Source organism: Cebus imitator, unplaced genomic scaffold (assembly GCF_001604975.1).
Source record: "Cebus imitator isolate Cc_AM_T3 unplaced genomic scaffold, Cebus_imitator-1.0 Scaffold43, whole genome shotgun sequence".
NCBI classification, from domain to species: Eukaryota; Metazoa; Chordata; class Mammalia; order Primates; family Cebidae; genus Cebus; species Cebus imitator.
The window spans coordinates 2,462,117-2,482,290 of NW_016107358.1; the positions used below are offsets into that span (position 1 = coordinate 2,462,117).

A 20,174-nucleotide genomic window follows, 5' to 3' on the forward strand; every position below is an offset into this window, starting at 1 on the left:
ATGATAAAGTATTTATACTATTTCAGGTATGTACAGGATAAATGTACCCAATAATACTAATAATATGAAAAACATTAGAAGACAGTATATGTGAAATACATATATGTTATTTGCCCTTCTAGTATATAGAAATAGCGTCACAGTATTTGGTGGTTAAAGAGAATATGGTAATAATTGACTTGTGAATTACAATGACTACATGGTCCATGTACATGAGTCATGCCAGATGTGCAAATGAATGCCACTTACCTCCATTCCATGGTATATAACTTGAAAGTCAGAAAACAGAATGAAAATTGTGAGGCCCAAGGCAGCTAGCAGCAGAAATGAAAATATATCTGAGGAAATACCAAACATTATTTTTAGATGTTAAAAGAATGTTTCATATAATTTGGCACACGTTGCAGAATCAATTATCTTTGTTGGGCAAATACCAGATATATCTTTAGATGTTTTGATATATCCTCGTATGTTTTGAAACATGCTCTAATGCTTATAAAATGAAGGTAATATCTTAGAATCTTCCCTTGAAAGTCTGGATGTAGAAGACTGTTAATCAAATGTTTCACAGTAACCTCCACAAAGGAGCTTCCCTGGTGTACTATCACTGCATGTCTAGTGAGTTGTGCCTGCATGGGACAAACAGTCAGTCCTTTTGGCACCATCTAATTCTTCCTCGTTGCCTAAAGTTCACGGGTCCTGTATGACATTCAAGGCCTTCCACAATCTGGTCCCAATCAGCGTTTCTAACCTGATCTCTGACCACTTCTCCTTAGAAGCAATAGGAAAGGTAGACCATAAAACCTCCAGCTTCCATGGAGGCCCAACACTTTCCAGCTTCTGTGTCTTTTTTTTAAAAAAATGCCCAGTATACATAATACTCTTTCTGTCTTGGCATGCTCCAATTTTTCTTAAATAACCCAGTTCAAATACCACTTCCTTTTCAAAGACTAATACTCCCTTACAAAACCTTATTTACTATAGCATTTATCATACTTTGCTTTGTATGATCATAAGTCATGTATCAACTGAACTGTGACCATTTGAAAGTGGCTTTGTCTCTGGTTCTCAGGAATTCGGTTTTGAAAAAGTAAATGAGAAATTAGCATGTACATCTGTTGTTGCATTCCTTCTTTCCAACCTGCCCAAACTGTTTTAATTTTGGGAACTAAACTTCCCAGAATGCACTGTGCCAATATCGCTGGTCTTATTCTCAACCTCACCCACTCCTCTGTCAGAGCATTTAGCAGAGAACTTTAGAGATGGTACCTTAGAAATGATATTTTTAAATAGAATTATCACCTTCAGGCCCAAACAATAGCATTTAATCAGTGTCGCCATGATACAAATGATTCTGATAATCCTATAAAGCTATAAATACATGAACAAACTAGGTTTTCTCTTACACTCTCTCTACCTTGTTTATTCAGTGTTGGTGGTCTACCCTCCCCACTCCCAACTCTCTATAGGCCTATACCAACCAGAAATCTCAGGCAACTGCCCCTTGACAGCAGACCCTATTTTTGAAGTGAACAGAGTTCTGTTTTCATCCTTGAGCACCCACGCCCACCCTCAATTTATTCATGCCCCACTTTATGTATATAAATAAATGCAGCACCTCTCAGAAGTGCTTGGGAAGGGTATGAGGCAGAGAGAAGAAAAGTGGGAATTACATCTCTCCAAATAAGGCAATCTAAATGGCCTGGTGATAAAATCCCAGGAAATGGCTATGTGGATTTTTCATTTACTTCATGGATTTGGAGTCCCAGGGACCCAGAAGCTGGGAAGAAGAGGATCCCTGAAAGGTCTGTTCTGATGAAGGCCTGGACTTCACTAGCAACTAGGGCTGCGTGGTGTGCACATTAGTGTCTAATGGTCTAAAATGCAGGCCTCTCCTGTGCACAAGTGAGCAATGTAGAGACAAAATTATAAGGCCATCTTTTTAATTTCAGCTTCTATTGAAAAGATGTAATAAAGAGTTGAATGTTGGCTCTTGGTTAGCCGCTGCTGCTGAGAAAACGTGAAAGTCTAGGGCTCTGTTAATGCAGGTGCTTTAGGAAAGCAAGTCCTGTGTAAGCCATTATACCTTATTTTCAGATAAGGTTAGTAAATGTTCACACTTGTTTCCAGAAAAGTTAAGCCTCTACTTTTTCCATATCTTGTCATTATAAAGTTGAGCTTCTGTCAAAGGCTGTTAAAAACAGCAAAGATTTTTCTGTTATATCTAAATAAAGTTGCTCATATATTTTAATAGTAGTTCCAAAGGCTTTTGACTTATAACCTGAGAGTATATGTTTGTTATCATATTACATTTGTTAGCATATCTGTATGCTAAAATGTGAAATATTTTACATTTAAAATTATCAAGTTATGTTTGGTATAGGGGTTTGAGTTTACCCAGAAGCTTTAAGTCACTATGAGGTAACTAATCTACCTCTAATTCACTCAATTCATGTAAAAGGACTTTGCAGTTACTATTAAAATTAAAGTACTAGCCAACAAATATATCCTGCTTGTAAAATACATTTATAATTTTAAAAATATTAATGTATAACACTATACATTTCCTGTGTATTAGTGATAAACAGAAAATATAATGGGAAAGTCATTCACAATGTAAGGAAAAATATAAAATACAAAGGATTAGTTTTTTAAATAAATGTGCAGGCAGGATTTGTAATGGAGAAAACAACAAATATTTACTAAGAGGCATTAAAAAAAAGCAAGAATAAATGGGGAGACATGACACATTCCTAAATGGGAAGATTAAATTATATACACATGTAAATTCTTCCCAAAGTATCAAAATCCCAAAGGGAACTTTGTAAAAAGTCTGGCAATTTATTCTAGAGTTTATCTTGAAGAATGAACGAGAAAGAAAGAAACACATTTTTAAAAATGAATAATGAGGACACACTGATCTTACTTGTGTTACACTTGTTAAATAAAACTTATTATAAAACTGTAAGTTTTAAAGTATAGTGGTAAATCAAAAATAGACTGACATGTTAAAAACAGAAAAGATAGTCTGAAAACTATATATACATATACATACAAACAATACATAATATAAATTGTGTACATAAAAGCTCAAATATATATGAAGATAGTTATGATAAAGGTGGTATATTCAGTGGAAAAGTAATTAAATGAATATTAAAAACTCAATAGTCAACAAAAGCTTCTGGAAAAACTGGTTGGCTAGTTGGAGAAACTTGTTTTAATCCCTACCTCAAACTTTACACCAAAATTAACATTAGATTTTAAAAGCATCAAAAGAAACTTTAAAACTAAACATGATAATCTATCCTCTTTTATAATTAGAAAAAATTTTCTGTGCATCAAGACAATGCAAAAAATCATGAAAAATAAATAGCTTATACAAATAAATGAGAAACATAACAGCAATCCAACAGAAAAAAATAAGTTTAAAAATGTAAACACGCAATTCACAGAAGAAGAAATTGCTAACAGCATGGAAATATGTTCCTCCTCACTGGTGATCAAAGAAATGCAAACTAAAACCAAATGAGACACTAATTTCTAAAAACCTTATCAGATCAGCACAGATTTTGTTTTTTTTTTAACTAGCACTTCATGTTGGATATACTATTAAGAAGCATACCCTCTCAAAAACAACTGATAGGAGTAAAAATCAGGACAAATTTTCTAGAAGGCAACTTTAAATTGTGTCTTCAAGGCTTTGACATTTTCACATTATTCCACCAGTTAAGTGAATTTTGTTACCCTAACGAAATAGGAGGCTAAGTCATTTACACAAGTATAGTTTTATAGCATTATTTATAATACTGAAGCCAATTGTATGATACACAGGGTGACCATCTTTGTCATGCAATATCTGGATAGGTATCATGTATCTAGTTTGCCTTGACATTCTCTGTTTAAGCCTGGCATAATTATTGGTAGTATTTCACTTCACTCCTAATGAGTGTCCCAGTCTGGTCAGTAATGATGGGGCATATTCTCTGGCTTCTTTGGCTTGAGGATTTTTTTTTTTTTTTTTTTTTTTTTTTTTTTTTTTGTTTTATTTTTTTTTTTTTTTTTTTTTGTTTTTTTTTTGAGGCAGGGTCTTGCTCTGTCGCCCAGGCTGGAGTGTAGTGGTGTGATCCTGGCTCACTGCAGCTTCAACCTCCCAGGCTCAAGCAATCCTCTCACCTCAACCTCCCCAAGTAGCTGGGACTACAGGTAAGAGCCACCATCCCCAGCTAATTTGTAAAAGTTTTTTTAAGAGATAGGGTCTCAAACTCTTGAGCTCAAGTGATCCTCCCACCTCAGCCTCCCAAAGTTCTGGGATTACAGGAGTGATCCACCACTCCCAGCCTTAGCCTGAGGATCTTAATTGCAGCTTTGAAGAGTTGTGTGTGTGTATGTGTGTGTTTTTAAACACTACTTAAATTAATATACTGGAGAAGTGAATAAGAATTTTTGAGTCCCTTTTATAAGTGCCAGACCCTTTACATAAATTGTGCTGGGCCCATTCCATAAAATGCTTTGTTCTTCTCTCAGGATTTAACAAATTAAGGATACTCCCTCCCATTCTGCAGATGAGGAAATAAGGTTATAGAATGGTTAGAGTAACTTGCCAAATGTTATACGGCTAAGGAAGTCAATTTGCATTTGAATTGGTTAGACAGCCTTTTATAAAATATCTTCACATACATGTATGTGTATAAAATGATTCTTGATGACTCACAACAGGACAAGACTCATGTGACAGTTAAATAATGTCTGTGCTTATCTGCAAATGAGCAGTTTTCTCCCATGGGCTCCAACAACTATGACAACTGCATTCAACAATTTCAGAGTCGTGCAATTGTTTCTTTCTCAGCCCATCATTTCACCAGTGAGGGGCAACTCTAGGGTGAGAAAAGGAATGGGAAGATATTCAGAAAGAAAAATCAAACTTTTATACTTACAGTTTGTATAGATGGGTTTTCGAAATGGCTTTCCCTTAGAAAAGATAAATGCTACTGTGATACAGTTGATGGTGGTGATCGGCCACAGTGTGGTACTCTCAAAACTTAAAATTGAGCCAGGAATCAGTGTTGCATTTCCAGTCCAGTTTCTTTCCAAACTCACATTTGTTGAAAAATTACTTTGGTTGGCCAGAAAACACTCACTACAAAAGAATCACCAGTGTTTATGAAACATCTTTTTCAATTTTTATCCATTAGGTGAAAAAAACTAGTTTAATCACTACCATGGGATTTTAGCTTTCAAACTATGTCAGCCAGTAACTACCAAGACCTATTTTGTTCATCTCTTGTTATGATAAAGCAGTAATAAAATTCACAGGAAGTCAAGATTGTTCTTTGTCCAGCACTTCATTTAGAACAAGTGATCTACCTTGAAAGGGCCTGAATGACAATTTTTATGAATTCCTCTCAATTCAAAGAGTAAATATACCAAGTCAATTAAGAGTGTGAGTGTGTGAGTGTGTGTGTGTGTGCGTGTTGTTCTCTCTTTCGTGGACTAAGCAAGACTCCTAACTTGGCTTTTGAGCTTGAGTCTCCCACTCCAATTTTCTTCCCTCACATAGCTAAAGGATCTTCCTAAAAATCTGAACATGACAATCTCCTGCTTATAAGGGGTCTACGACTCTATTTTGCTGATAAATTAAGCTCAAACTTCTCCAACTGGCCTATGAGATCTTTGCATCCTTGTCTCAATCTACCTTTTCAGCCTAACCTTTGTCACCTCTCTCATACTTTATACACGCCAAACATAGGATTATTACCTGTTCCCCACATATCACAATTTGCATACCTGTTGGATTGGATGTACTATTGCCTTTAATGAGATGTAACATCCATCCTTCAAACATCTCTGCATCTAAAGTGCCTTTACTTTTGCTGGCAAGTGTAACTAGTGCCCACGAAAGTAACAGCATTTTTAAAATGTTATCTCAGTTCAAGGCAACAGCACATGTAAATAAAGAATTGCAAAACAATTACTTTTGCAAGCTCACTGTTTTGCATTTCTTTATTTACATAATTTTATTTTACATCTTTGGGATGTGAGTTCCTAGAATATGAGATTTTTCTTGTGGTTTTGTTTTTTGGTTTTACTCAAATTTACAATAAATTTTTGGCACCTAGCACAGTGAGGTCACATCATATTTACTCAAAAAAATATCTGTTCAAGATATGGGCTTTCCTGGTCCTGATTGATCTATTTGCAATGTTCTTTTCTTTTCAATAATCACACCTATAAATTAGTTTCCACCAGCATTCTTGTTCAGCTTGAAACTTTTAAACCGCTATGACAACTGTTTATAAATAAGATTCATTTTCTAACTGTAAACTCAAATGCAAGACTTAATGCTTATTATCCTGGGCCCCCTGTGGTCTAGAAATGTGTGTTGCACGTACAGACATACCTTGTTTTATTGTGTTTCACTTTATTGTGCTTCCCAGATATTGTGTTTTTTACAAATTGAAGGTTTATGGCAACCTTGCATCTAGCAAGTCTATTGGCATCATTTTTTAATAGTATGTGTTAACTTGGACTCTGTGTCACATTTTGGTAATTCTTGCAATATTTTAAAATTTTTGTAATAGTTACTACCCCTCTTGCTGTGATCAGTGATCTTTGGTGTTTCTCTTATAATTGTTTTTGAGATGCCAAGATGCCATGAACCATGCCTTAAGAATGCAAATTTAATAAATAAATATTGTGTGTGTCTGACTGCTTCACCGGCTGGCTGTTTCCGTATCTCTCTTCCTATCCTGGGCCTCCCTGTTTCTTGAGAGAAAATAATATTGAAATCTGTTCAATTCATAACCCCGCAGTGGCCTCTAAGTGTTCAACTGAAAGGAGGAGCCTCATGTCTCTGTCTTTAAATAAAGAACTAGAAATGGTTAAGCTTAGTGAGGAAGGCATGTCAAAAGCCAAGATAGGCCAAAAGCTAGATCTCTTGCACTAAACAGTTAGCCAAGCTGTGAATGCAAAGTAAGAGTTCTTGAAGGAAATTAAAAGTGTCATTCCAGTGAATACATGAATGATAAGGAAGTAACATGGTCTCATTGACGATATGAAGAAAGTTTCAGTGGTCTGGATAGTGGATCAAACCAGCTACAACATTCCTTTAAGCTAAAACTTAATCCAGAGCAAGTCCCTAACTCCCTTCAATTATTTGAAGGTGGAGAAAGGTGAGGAAGCTACAGATGAAAAGTTTGAAACTGGCAAGATATTGGTTCATAAGACAGACAAAGAAGGTGTCTCCATATGTAAAAGTTCAAGATGAAACAGCAAATCTTGATGTAGCAGTTGCAGCACGTTAACCAGTTGATTTAACTAAGACAATTAATGAAGGTGACTATATAAATAGCTTTCAGTGGAAATGAAACAGCCTTCTATTGAAAGATGTCTTACAGGACTTTAATAATTAGAGAGAAGTCAATAACTGGCTTCAACACTCCAAAGGAGAGGCTGTCTCACTTATTAGGGGCTAATGCAGCTGGTGACTTTAAGTTGAAGCCAATGGTCATTTGCTATTCTGAAAATCCTAGGGCCTTTGAGGATTATGCTAACTGTACTTTGCCTGATGCTCTAGAAATGGAATAACAAAGCCTGGATGACAGCACATCTGTTTACAGCATGGTTTACTGAATATTTTAAACCCACTGTTTAGAACTACTACCCAGAAAAAAAAAAAGATTCCTTTTAAAATATTACTGTTTATTGACAGTGCACCTGGTCAGCCTCCAAGAGCATTGATGGAGATGTATAAGGAAATTTATATTTTCATGCCTGCTAATATGCATCTATTCTGTAGCCTGTGGATCAAAGAGTAATTTCAAATTTCAAGTCTTATTTTTAAAGAAATACACTTTGTAATACTATAGCTGAAATAGAGAATGATTCCTTTATTGGATCTGGGCAAAGCAAATTAAAAACCTTCTGGAAAGAATTCACCATCTAGATGCCATTAAAAACATTCATGATTCATGGGAGAAGGTAAAAATATCACCATTAACAGAAGTTTGAAAGAAGCTGATTCAACCCTCATGGATGACTGTTTGGGGTTCAAGACTTTGGTGGAGGATATAACTGTAGATATGGTGGAAATAGCAAGAGAACTAGAATTAGAAGTGGAGCCTGAAGATGTGATTGAATTGCTACAATCTCATGATAAAATTTGAATGGATGAAGTGTTGCTTCATACGGATGACCAAAGAAAGTGGTTTCTTGAGATGGAATCTGCTCCTGGTGAAGATGTGAACATTGTTGAAATGCAAGCAAAGGATATAGGATATTATATAAACTTAGTAGACAAACCATCAGCAGAGTTTGCAAGAACTGACTCCAATTTTGCAAGCACTGAGATGGGATAAAATGCTATTAAACAGCATCACTTGCTACAGAGAAATATCTCATGAAAGGAAATCAGTCAATGAGGCAAACTTCATTGTTGTCGTATTTTAAGAAATTGTCACAGCTACCCCAACCCTCAACAACCAATACCTCAATCAATCAGCAGCCACCCAGCTTGAAGTAAGACTCTTCACCAGCAAAAAGATTATGACTTGCTGATGGCTCAGATGATCATTAGCATTTTTTAGCAATAAATTATTTTAAAATTAAGGCATGTCCTTTTTTAGACATAATGCTGTTGCACACCTGATAGACTACAGTATAGTGTCAACATAATTTTATATGGACTGGGAAACCAAAACTTCATGTGACTTGCTTTATTTCGGTATTCACTTTATGGTGGTGGTCTGGAGCCAAACCCACAGTATCTCTGAGGTAGGCCTATAGTAGCTGTTCTATAGTCACAAAGCAGTTTTACACAAAGGAACAGACTAGATGGCCTGAATTACAGAGTTTAAAACCAAAGAGTATCTAGTCCGATATACTTACATTACAGGTAATAAGGTTGAAGGCGAGTATGGCACATCTAGTGACAGAGTCAGGAATTCTTAGAATTCCTGATTTCCCATCCATCCTCCTTTGGCTACAACATACTGTCTTCTGGGTTCAGTCAAAACTTGAGTTCTCTGAGTATATGCACTCCAGTTTTGGAAAAAATTTAGTTTTGAAACATAATGAAATTCTATATTCCTAGTTACACTTGAATTGCTGAATTTTTTAATCTAAATGACAATCTCCTCATTTGCTAGTTTTCAATCTGTGTTTTACTGATAGCTGGCACTCTGTGGAGTGAGGGGCAGTTTGTGCACATCCTATTTCGAAGAGAGAAGCTCTTTTCCTGCCTTTTACTGACAGAAAGGCTTTGTCAGCAAAATAAAGCTTGAACCATCGGCACTATAGCCTACCTCAAAACATTAAAGCCCAGAGAGGTAAAGAGACTTGTCTTGAATCTAATGTTCCAATTCGATCAGAACAATGATACCATCAATTAACATTTTAATTTTAACATTCATTTGAAAAAAAAAATAAGCAAATCTCTCTTGTATGTCTATATCAGGGGCCTGCAAACTACAGCCCACAGGCCAAATCTGATTCATCACCTGATTTTGTAGATAATGTTTTATTAGGCAACCACACCCACTTGTTTACCTATTGTCTGTGGATGCTTTTTTTTTTTTTTTTTTTTTTTTTCTTTTTTAAGATGGAGTCTCACTCTGTCACCCAGGCTGGAGTCAGTGGCGCATCTTGGTTCCCTGCAACCTCTGCCTTCCAGGTTCAAGCAGTTCTTCAGTCTCAGCGGGACCAAAAGTGCACATCACGATGCCTGGCTACTTTTTGTATTTTTAGTAGAGACGGGGTTTCACCATATTGGCCAGGCTGGTCTTGAACTCTTGACCTTGTGATCCGCCCACCTCAGCCTCCGAAAGTGCTGGGATTACAGGCATGAGCCACTGTGCACAGCCCTGTGGCTGCTTTTGTGCTGCAACAGCGGAGTTGACTAGCTGCAACAGAGGCCATGTAGTCCAGAAAGCCTATTTCCTATCTGGTCCTCTGCAAGAAATGTTTGCCAACCCCTGGTCTATAAAATATACAAACTACCAGGGAAGTCATATATTCATTCAGTCAACCAGTTGTTAGAGCTATAAATTAACAACCAATGTGACAGATCTCTTCCCACCCACTCCATCCCCCGAGTGGTCCATGGATTGACTGTGTTCTGTCCTATCATTTGAGTTTTGCAGCGTGGAGACACAATTTTATTAATTAAAAGTTTTAGGATATATGTTCAAGCCAAGTTATGCAATATCATTGGATAGTCATTAAATTGCCTTTTGAAAGGAGCACTAAGAAAATTAACTTACCTGTATTGGTAGACCTCACAATACCAAGGCTGCTGCTTCACATAGAGAAATGCACAGATCTGCACAATGCAGGAGAAACAGGAATTCAAAAATACTGACAGCAGTAAAGGGGGAGAAAGGAGCTGTCCTGCTGGTCTATATGGAGCCAGCTTTGGGTAGGCATGGGTTGAACTCACTGAAAGACAAATGCATTTTTTCCCATTACAATTTTATCATTGAGAATAGAAGGTTGAGACGCATATTATCTTGAGTCTGGCATTGGGATTCAGAGTAAGCAGACATGAACGGAAGATTTACACCTAGGCAAACACATTGCCTGGTGGCACATCCAGTTCTGCCAGTCTTTGTCTTTTCCACGCTCTGTCTTCAACTTCAGAAGTAAAAAATGGTGGGTTAGAAAGTTATGTAATCAATATATTTACCATATCACATGGTGCAAATATTTTCTCCATAACCAGACTGACCAGAAATTGTGTGTAAAAGACGGAAATGGCCTTCCACATGAGATAAGCAGTACTAGTATTACGTGTCAGTGACGACAGGAAAGTGGAGCGTTAGAATGAGGAGAACAGGGAGGAATATAGCTAGATTCATCTTCATATGCTGGATAATTAAAAAATACTCTGTTATGTATTCAGCCAACTTTCTCTGAGCATGTCAATGTGTCCAGGCACTATGATAGATGCAATGAGAGGCTGAGCTCATTAGCTATGGGAGGACAAGCATAAAGACTGCAAAGCTTCAGTCCTAGTGTAATCTTACGAAGTCAACTATGAGGTGAATAAATGGAAGGCAAATGAAAACAGTAAGATTGGAAAGAAGAAGAGAGACAAGGTGGCCACCTGGAAATAAAAAACGTGACCTCCTTTTTACCTTTAGTGTTCTAGGCCTCCCCAGACCCAGGTGCTTTCAAGTTTCTGCTTTTAGATGTTTTGAGAATTATATTAAAGAACCCCCCCTCTATTTTCTTAATCTAGTTTGAGGAGTTCTCATTGAAGAGTCTAGAGATGTGGCAAAACAAGCTCCCTTAAAGATGCCACTATACAAAATAGAGTCAAATTGGACTTCCAGGCATGCATTGCCCAATCAACATCCCTCCTAACTTCATCTTATTTTTCTTTTAGATTTTCTCTGTAATGCGTTATATTTTGTCTCTGTATGTTGCCTTAAAAGCTTTTGGGAACAAGGCAGGGTGTGTAAGATAAGTAAGTAAATATATTAAATATGTGATGGTATTGTCTGTTCTCAGAACTATTTCAGAGTTAAGTCCAAAAGCCTTAACCTGGAAATTTGGACATGTAAGAAGCCTTGATGAAAATACAGATACTCTTTGATTTACAATTGAGTTATTTTCTGATAAACCCATTGTAATTTGAAACCTTTTCTTTTTTTTTTGAGACAGAGTCTCGCCGTGTTGCCCAGGCTGGAGCGCAGTGGTGCAATCTCAACTCACTGCAACCTCTGCCTTCCGGGTTCCAGTGATTCTGCTGCCTCACCCTCCCGAGCAGCTGAGACTACATATGCACACCACCACGCCCAGCTAATTTTTGTATTTTTAAGTAGACACAGGGTTTCACTATATTGGCCAGGCTGGTCTCGAACTCCTGACCTCATGATTCACCCACCTTAGCCTCCAAAAGTGCTGGGATTATAGGCATGAGCCACTGTGCCCGGCCATTTGAAAACATTTTAAGTTGAAAATGCATTTATACTGTACATCTAACCTACCCAATACCACAGTTGAGCCTAGCCTACCTCAAACATGCTCGCAACACGTAATTAGACTACAATTGAGCAAAATCATCTGGTTACATAGTACAGTGGAGAGTGTCTGTTGTTTAACCTCATGATTGCTGGGCTGGTGAAGAGCTGCAGCTTGCTGCCACTGCTCTGCATCCTAAGAGGGTATCAGGCCACTTTCTTCTGAATGCACATCACTTTCGCACCACTGTAAAGTCCAAAGCCATAAGTCAAACCATCGTAAATCAGGGTCAGTGGTGATTTTACATTGATCATCAATTGTTGATGACTCCTAAGGGCTGCAGATAAATGTCCACAGTTCCCAGATCAGCAGTCAAGATTCTCTGTGATTTGGCCCAATTCACTTTTTCAATTTTTATCTCCTCCTGTTTCCTTTCACACACACTGCAGTGTGGTCACAGTAAAAACTCATGGCTCCCATTTATCAGCTTTCTCTTGCTCATGCTGTTTCCTTCTACTTGAAATGCTCTTCTTTTAGCAAAAGATATCTGAAACTTATCCATCCTTCCCATTTTGATGTAAATGCTTCCTTTTTCATGCATCCATGCCTAGTCTCCTTCTCCATTCTCCACTGCTATCTCTCCTGAACCCCAGATTATCAGAAACCATCTCTTCTTTCTCTGAATTCCCAAAGCATCTGCTGTTTTCTGCTACTCACTACTTTCAACTTGCAACTTATTTGTTCATATATGTGAATCCCCCACTAAACTCTAAACTTGAATCATCAGCCTTCTCATGCCTCAGGAACCTATGTGGCTAATACATAGTGAGAGATCAACATCTGTATAAGGGAATTTTGAATGGGGCTCTTCTTGTCTAGAGAATTTTGCTGAGCCTTATATTTTAGGATAATGAATTGCAAGTGACAATTTATTGTGAAGTGAGATTATCGCTGTGTCTCCATAGTACCTGTCAAGAGAGATCCCTATTGGATATTCAACTACAAGCATGCCTGTTCCTGCCCCATTCGCTGAATGCAGTCTGTATAAGAGAAAACTTATGGAGACTATCAGCAATTCTTTAAAGGCAATTGTTAGGAGCAGTATAAACTGTGGTCTTCTTATCAGCTGCATTGCAACCCCATGAAGGGAAGCCATAATAGCCATTGCTGGAGAGAGTGGAAGTGGTTTTAAGAGAGGATACTGGCCTTGCTCACTCACCTTCATGGTAATAGCAGAGGGAAAAGGCAGGCAGCAGTGAGGGCAAGCTACTCATTTGCTGTCTGGTAGGTCAAGTAGAAGCCATGGAAATTAGCCAGGCTAGAACTAGCTATCCTGAAGGGGTTTATCTACGTGGCAACCTGCGGGGGTTGGAGGGTCCAGCAGTAGAAAAGGGCTTCATGGTATGTGCCATTAGGAGGCAGCCGCAGAAAGGAATCTTGAGAGGCAGAGGGAGAGAGCACCACCATGTCAGGGCATGGTCTAGTCCAGAGCAATCAACAGAGAATCTCTGATGAATTCACCAATGAACCCCCTGCCTATTGCCTGAATGTAGGTGCCTGCCATGTTTGAGGGCATTTGACAGGAGAGCACTACATACTCCTACTTAAGTAAAAGGTCCTTTGCCTAGATTTTCTTCCAGGGTTTTTATAGTTTTGGGTTTTACATTTAAGTCTTTAATCCATCTTGAGTTAATTTTTGTGTAAGGTGTAAGGAAGGGGTCCAGTTTCAATTTTCTGCACATGGCTAGCCTGTTCTCCCAGCACCACTTATTAAATAGGAAATCCTTTCCCCATTGTTTGTTTTTGTCAGACTTGCCAAAGATCAGATGACATGTGTGGTCTTAGTTCTGAGTTCTCTATTCTGTTGATTTCTGTGTCTGTTTTTATGTCAGTACCATGCTGTTTTGGTTACTGTTACCCTGCAGTATAGTCTGAAGTAAGGTAACATGATGCCTCCAGCTTTGTTCTTTTTGCTTTGGATTGTCTTGGCCATTCATGCTCTTTTTTTGTTCAATATATATTTTAAAATAGTTTCTTCTAATTCTATGAAGAATATCAGTGGTAGTTTAATGGGAATACCATAGAACCTATAAATTACTTTGGGCAGTATGGACATTTTCATGATATTGATTCTTCCTATCCATGAGCATGGAGTATTTTTCATTTGTTCCTTAGTAAACTAATTCAAGAACAGAAAACCAAGCACTCCATATTCTCACTCATAAGTGGAGCTGAATGATGAGAACACATGGACACATGTTGGGGGACAACACACACTGGGGCCCGTTGGAGAGGGCAAGGGGGAAGGAGAGCAACAAGAAGACTAGCTAATGGATGCTGGGCCTAATACCTGGGTGACGTGTTGATCTGTGCAGCAAACCACCATGGCACATGTTTACCTTTGTAACAAATCTGTACATCCTGCACATGTACCCTGGAAATTAAAATAAAATTTGCAGCAGAAAAAAAAAAGAGCTTAAAAATAAGTCTTGTGCTCTTGTTGCTCTTCTTCCCCAGAAGCAGGGGTGGAGAGTAGGTGACTCAAGGGAAGTGAAGAAGAGACCATGGCCTTCTCATCTACTGCTTGCCGCAAACACATAGGTCAGGCTTGATCTAAGGGAGGAAAAACTTTGAATTGGATGAAAATGTGAAATAATAATTATAGTATCTGGACTTTTCATATCTAAGGATAAGCTCATCTTAGTACTTAGACTTGACCGGGAAATGATCAACCTGTGGGATGAGTAAGCTTGCAGAGATGGGAAAACAATAGGATGTTTGCAGGTAAAGGGTAAAAAACAAACAAAAAAGCACAGCTGATTTCTGCCTCTACTCTCTCCTTCACCAGTCTCCCCTGAGTTTAGCCCATTTACTAGCTACAGTTTGTTGAGTAATAATTAAAGTGCCGTCATTCTGATAGAATGTTAGGCTTCTGGTCTATCATCACTCTTCTGAGGCTTTTTTCTCGCAGTGGTAATAACGGTCCCACTATGAGTCATCCCAGCACTCCCATAGAGCCCACTCTGAGAAGACTGAGTTTTCCAGGGCTACCAACTGGCATGAGGCTTAACAGGCTATTGCTGTAGGAAAGAGTTAAGCAGCCCCACTACCACAGGAGTCAAATCCATAACTAACATCACAGAATTCAGTGTGCAAAAGCTCCAGATAACTTACTCAATGTCATATAGCAAGTCTAAGGCAAGACTAGAACTAGGAAGAACAGCCATGTTTTGGGGTTTCTAATGACACCTGTCTACCTGTACACATTCTAATGCTCTTCAGGTGCTCAGAGAGCTAGTTAGTCTTCTCAAAAGAGGAAAAGGAGGAGAGGTGAGGTGTGATATGATTCACGTTGTAATGAATGCCCCATGTGTCCTGTGATGTAGTGCACACTCTACAGGCTTCATTGTATCTGATCCTCACAATTCTATGAGGACAGTTTGCCAGAGGTCCTGGAAACAGGCCACAATTGCCATTGCCTTCACCTCCATGCTGCTGCCTGAAAGCTTGGTTCCTGAAATCTCTTGGTGTTTTTTTCTCTTTTTAGCATCATTCAAAAACAAATCATGCAAATTGCTTAAAATATTCAACACCGTAGAAGCAATCTGATTGATTCAAAATTATTCAGTCATAAGAATATTAATAACATGTAGAAAAATAGTTTAATAAGCTATGAATAGACATTTCAACCCTAAGAATCAAAATGGATATTATAGTGCTTATATCTCTGGTACTGATAAATTTAGTCATTGGGTTGATACATAAAACATATCAGTTTTATGTATTAAGATACTACATGAAATTCTCAAGGTTATTAATATCCTGCATTGCCTGATGTTTTACCTGTTATTTTTCATAACATGCCTATTGTCGAGCAAGGAAAAAGAGATGAACAATGCCATCCTTTTTCCTTCCTCTCTGGTGAGGCAGTCACTGTTCTCACTTACTAAGAGTTAGCATCAAGCCCTGAGTTCCTTGATAGGAAATACTTTATCAGTGTCATCTCAAAGGAAGGAAATGAGCAATAGCTGCTGTTGTAAGCCACACCTTGACTTTGGAGAATTCTACTAAAATAAAACGTTAGCATTTGTTCTCACACATCAAAGACCTGGCAAAAATCTGGTTTCACATCAATGTGAAGCATAGCTGAATAATGGAAAGTGACCTTTGGGTTTTAAAACATTCTCTCTCTAGATTTCTTATTCATTTTTCTATGTATAAGGCATAAACCTACAAAGAACTCTGACTTACATTGACAATTTTTTGAGACTAAGACCTGTTTGTTATCAGAATGTTTTAATGCCAAGTCTGGGGATTTCAACTCTCAACTTATTCCCAACATCACTTTTAAAAAATTCATAAATAATGAGGTTTTAGAAATAAGGGTGCCTCTTTCTCAAAAGTTCCTTTTTGTGTGACTGTTTCTAGAATTTCATGGATAAATAAATAACAATACAGTTTACTTTGCCAAAGAGCTTACTTGTCAAACAGACCATCAAAGTAATGGCTACGTCTTGCATGAGATACTGGTAATTTCCAAAGAGTTGTAGTTGCTGAAAAAGAAACAAAAGCAAATATAAATGTGGCATCTGTCATCATAGCCTTTTTCTTATTCCCTACACTCTTTTTAAGTAGTTAGGAGGCAGCTGTTACTTTGCTTTCCTCTTCAGGAAGAAAGTGACTTACCTAAAATTATTAGCATCTCAGGGCTGGAAGACTACTTTCCCTGCATTTAATTTACTTCATAATAGTGACAAAAGTCAATCATTTGAGAGCCACGCTCCTATCGGGTGCATTAATTACCTGACAGCTGTGGTCTCAGCCTAGACAGTTGAATTCTCAACATAAGATAATAAAGCCTGAAAGTTCCCTTAGAAATGTTAGACTTAAAATTTGAAGTGAAGGCCCAATTCATTCAACAGGTGTTGCTCTCTATCCTTACCCATAGGATGAGTTTACAACGTAGGTCTCTTGGAGTCCATTCACTTTCACAAACTGATCAAGGGCTTCTTTCCTAAGCAAGCCCATTGCAAAATTCAATCTGGTACATCTGCGTATTTAAGGTTTGTGTAGACAGAACTTCTTTCAAGTTCACATTATAGAGCTGAAGTATTTAGGCATGAAATTCAAATCATTACTCTCCAAGAACTTGCCTTGCAGTGTCTCTTGCAGCCAGATCTGTTTATCTGTTTCATATCTGTTGACTAAGCACTAAACTATAAGCTGGTTCTGAGCACATTACGGACCAGATTTATGCACATGAAAAACATGGCTTCTTCTAGGCTGGCTTCTCAGAGGGTGAATCCAAGCCCCAGAAGGTACCAGGTTAAGGTTCTTCTGTGACACTCTTTATTTAGGTCTAGACCACAAGAATGAATGACTTCAGAGTGGACTATGGTTTCCATCTCCATCCATGGAGGCCTTGGAAATGAAGTTCTGCTTTCACATTTTTGAAAGGCTGCCATTGGTTCCTCAGTGTCCCTGTCAACTTCCAGTTCTTCCCCTGTCCTCTTTACTTTTCTTTCTCATATCCTTTCCCCTTCTTTTCATCTGAGAGTGGTAAAATTATACATTCAGAATGAGGTGGAGCAGGAAGAAATTTCCAACCACAGCTTTAGTTTTTCTTCTAAAAGCAGCTTTCATGGAACTATGGAGGGCTTTGAAAATCAGCTACCCAAGAGCAGGTTTTGGCCAAAGGCAAGACCTAATTTGTTTTTCGGATGGAGAAAGAACTTGAATCCAGGTTTTCTGACTCCCAGTCCAGCTCTTGTTTCTTTCCACCAGGCTGCCTTTGAGCCGTCTGCGAATGTTCCTTGCAAGCAATAACCCACTGGATGGTATAATCTTGTGGCCCTCTCATTCACTTCTCAAACCTCCCAGGAAAGCAGTAGAATAATCTCTCCTGAAGTGTTCCTTGAGCCTGCTGGATCATTTTCACTGTAGTGAAAGCTATGATTGGGCTAATGAAGTTTATTTTTAGCTTATACATTGTTCTTCCGTACAGCTAATTAATTTTTAAATGGCTATTATCATCATTTAATTTTGAGTCTTTTTTAGTTTCAAAGAATTCCTGATTCTTTACTAATAATACGTCTAACTGTATGAATTCTAGGTAGGTTCAGTTATAAGGGTCCATTCTGAAAAGCCTTTAGCATTCTAGCCCTTCAAAAGTAAATTCAACAACTTCTCTTCCTTTTATCTCTTCTTAGTCTTTTGTTGAAAATATTCCACAACTGGAAACTCATTTATTTCCTTTTGAATTATATTTAGGCAGCTCTGAAGCTCTCTTCATACTCCAAAATAAGAAACACAGGTTTGGAGAGGTCAAGACTCTCAGGTTATCGAGAGAAAAACAACACTCTAGAAAACTGATCTATATCTCCTTATTTCTAGTTCCATGTTTCATGCACAGTTAGACTAGGTTCCTGAGTTTGCAGACACCAATATTGAGAAATGTCATTTACTTATAAAACACTAAAATCCTGTGTAAGAGCTATACCCTGAATAATAAATTAGCAAAATAAATAGAATTAGAACTGAGACAAAATGATTTTGGTTCATACCCAATAGAGCAGGGATGTACCGATAAACTGGATTATGCCATACATGGTCAAGTATTTGAATACCCCAAAGGATGAAACCAGAGCAGCTCGGCCTTCTCTGTTTAAAAATAAATAAAAATAATTGGTTATGTATGATAGATGTCTCCCAACTTCTTTTATATTCAAAAGGAGTTACATTTTTAATAGCCTGCTGACGTACATTCACTTAATCATGAATTCACCCTCTCATTTATTTAACCACTTATTCATTCACTCTCTCCTTCAATCATTATGTTACACAGCGGTTCATTTACTCACTTTTGTTTAGGGCTTATGAAGTACCAGCATTATGCTAAGAGTCATACAGGATATAAAATGAATCAGGCACACTCTTCATTTTCAACAAGTTTTCAGTGAAGTGAGAAGATTACTATGTGTATTATAAACACAATGTAACATTATGATAAGGTGCAAAATGTCAAGCATTGACTTGCTTGTGACTCATTACATCTTAACCATAGGTGCTTCCTGGGAATTGCACTGTGTGTGCTTTAGAGGTCCTCCGAGACATAAAGCTAAAGGATAGGTGCTTTGACATTTTAGGAAGTGTGAATGTGACTCTAATATCTGAGATGAAATGGGTTACGTTGGCTTTGATATTGTGGGAAGACTCCAGGGTAATAATCTGAGTGGACCATAAAGATCAAGAGATCAAGACAACAGTAAAAAATGCAACTTAAAAAGTAGATATTCTTCCTTTAAAAAAAATTGGTCTTACATGTTAATGGTGTAACTGAGGATTTCTGAATAGTGGATTATGACAGGTTAAAGGAAAACAATGTGAGGTAGCAGCACTTGATGCGGGAGTGGGACCTCTGCTAACCAGCTGTCCTACAGCCTCCTCTTGTCAGAGCAGAAGCGGTCCACATGGGAAGTGACCCATATCCACTTCATTTCTAGTGCCCAGTAACATGGACACCCGCTCTGCTCAAAGATGTGGTCAACAGAACGGGGACATGAAAAGAAGAACCTAAAAGCCAAACTAACCACTTCATCTCAGGCAAAATAAGAAGGCTAGGATGGGAGACAGGCCAGGATACTTTGGGAAGATATTTTCTACCAAGCTGCGAGGTGCTGTCATTTGTTTTCAACACTGAAAATGGAGCAGAAGACAAGCTGAAAAAGGGCAAGCATGTGAAGTATGGATCCTTTTCCCAAGTCTGATATAAACATTGTGATTTCATTGTTTTTTTTTTTTTTTTCTGCAATCGTGTATATTTCCAGGAAAATTAAGACACCCTGATTCAAAGGAAAGTATAAGAAACCATTCTTAGTAAAGGACAAATGGGCCTCCAAAACTACTGCTATTCCTAAGGATTGTGAATTTTAAGTAGCTCATGCCTTTATCTCTGCATTCTACAAACATTCACTGAATGCTCTGACGTACCCAGCTTAGTGATAGCATAATGCTTGATATAAAAATGACTAAGACACAGTCCTTTCCCTAAAGGACTTGAACTATAGCAGCAAGTAAATCATGTTTCAAAAGACAAAGATGAAAATCTGTGGATTTGAACCTATGCATCCAGAACTGTATCTCATTGCTTCTCTGGAGTGCTTTCTCAGGAATAAATATGCATTAAGGATAGAAAAAGTAAAATGGGGCTAACA

The 20,174-nt window shown here is 37.8% G+C and overlaps 1 protein-coding gene across 1 annotated transcript in view; it reads right to left on the reverse strand.

Moving 5' to 3' along the window:
• ATP13A5 (ATPase 13A5) overlaps positions 1–20,174 on the reverse strand; it is a 103,697-nt gene that overhangs the window by 4,233 nt on the left and 79,290 nt on the right. The window contains 5 exon segments of the mRNA XM_017526637.2: positions 250–338; positions 4,938–5,140; positions 10,260–10,434; positions 16,442–16,514; positions 18,525–18,621. Of these exon segments, the coding sequence (XP_017382126.1) occupies positions 250–338; positions 4,938–5,140; positions 10,260–10,434; positions 16,442–16,514; positions 18,525–18,621 (637 nt within the window).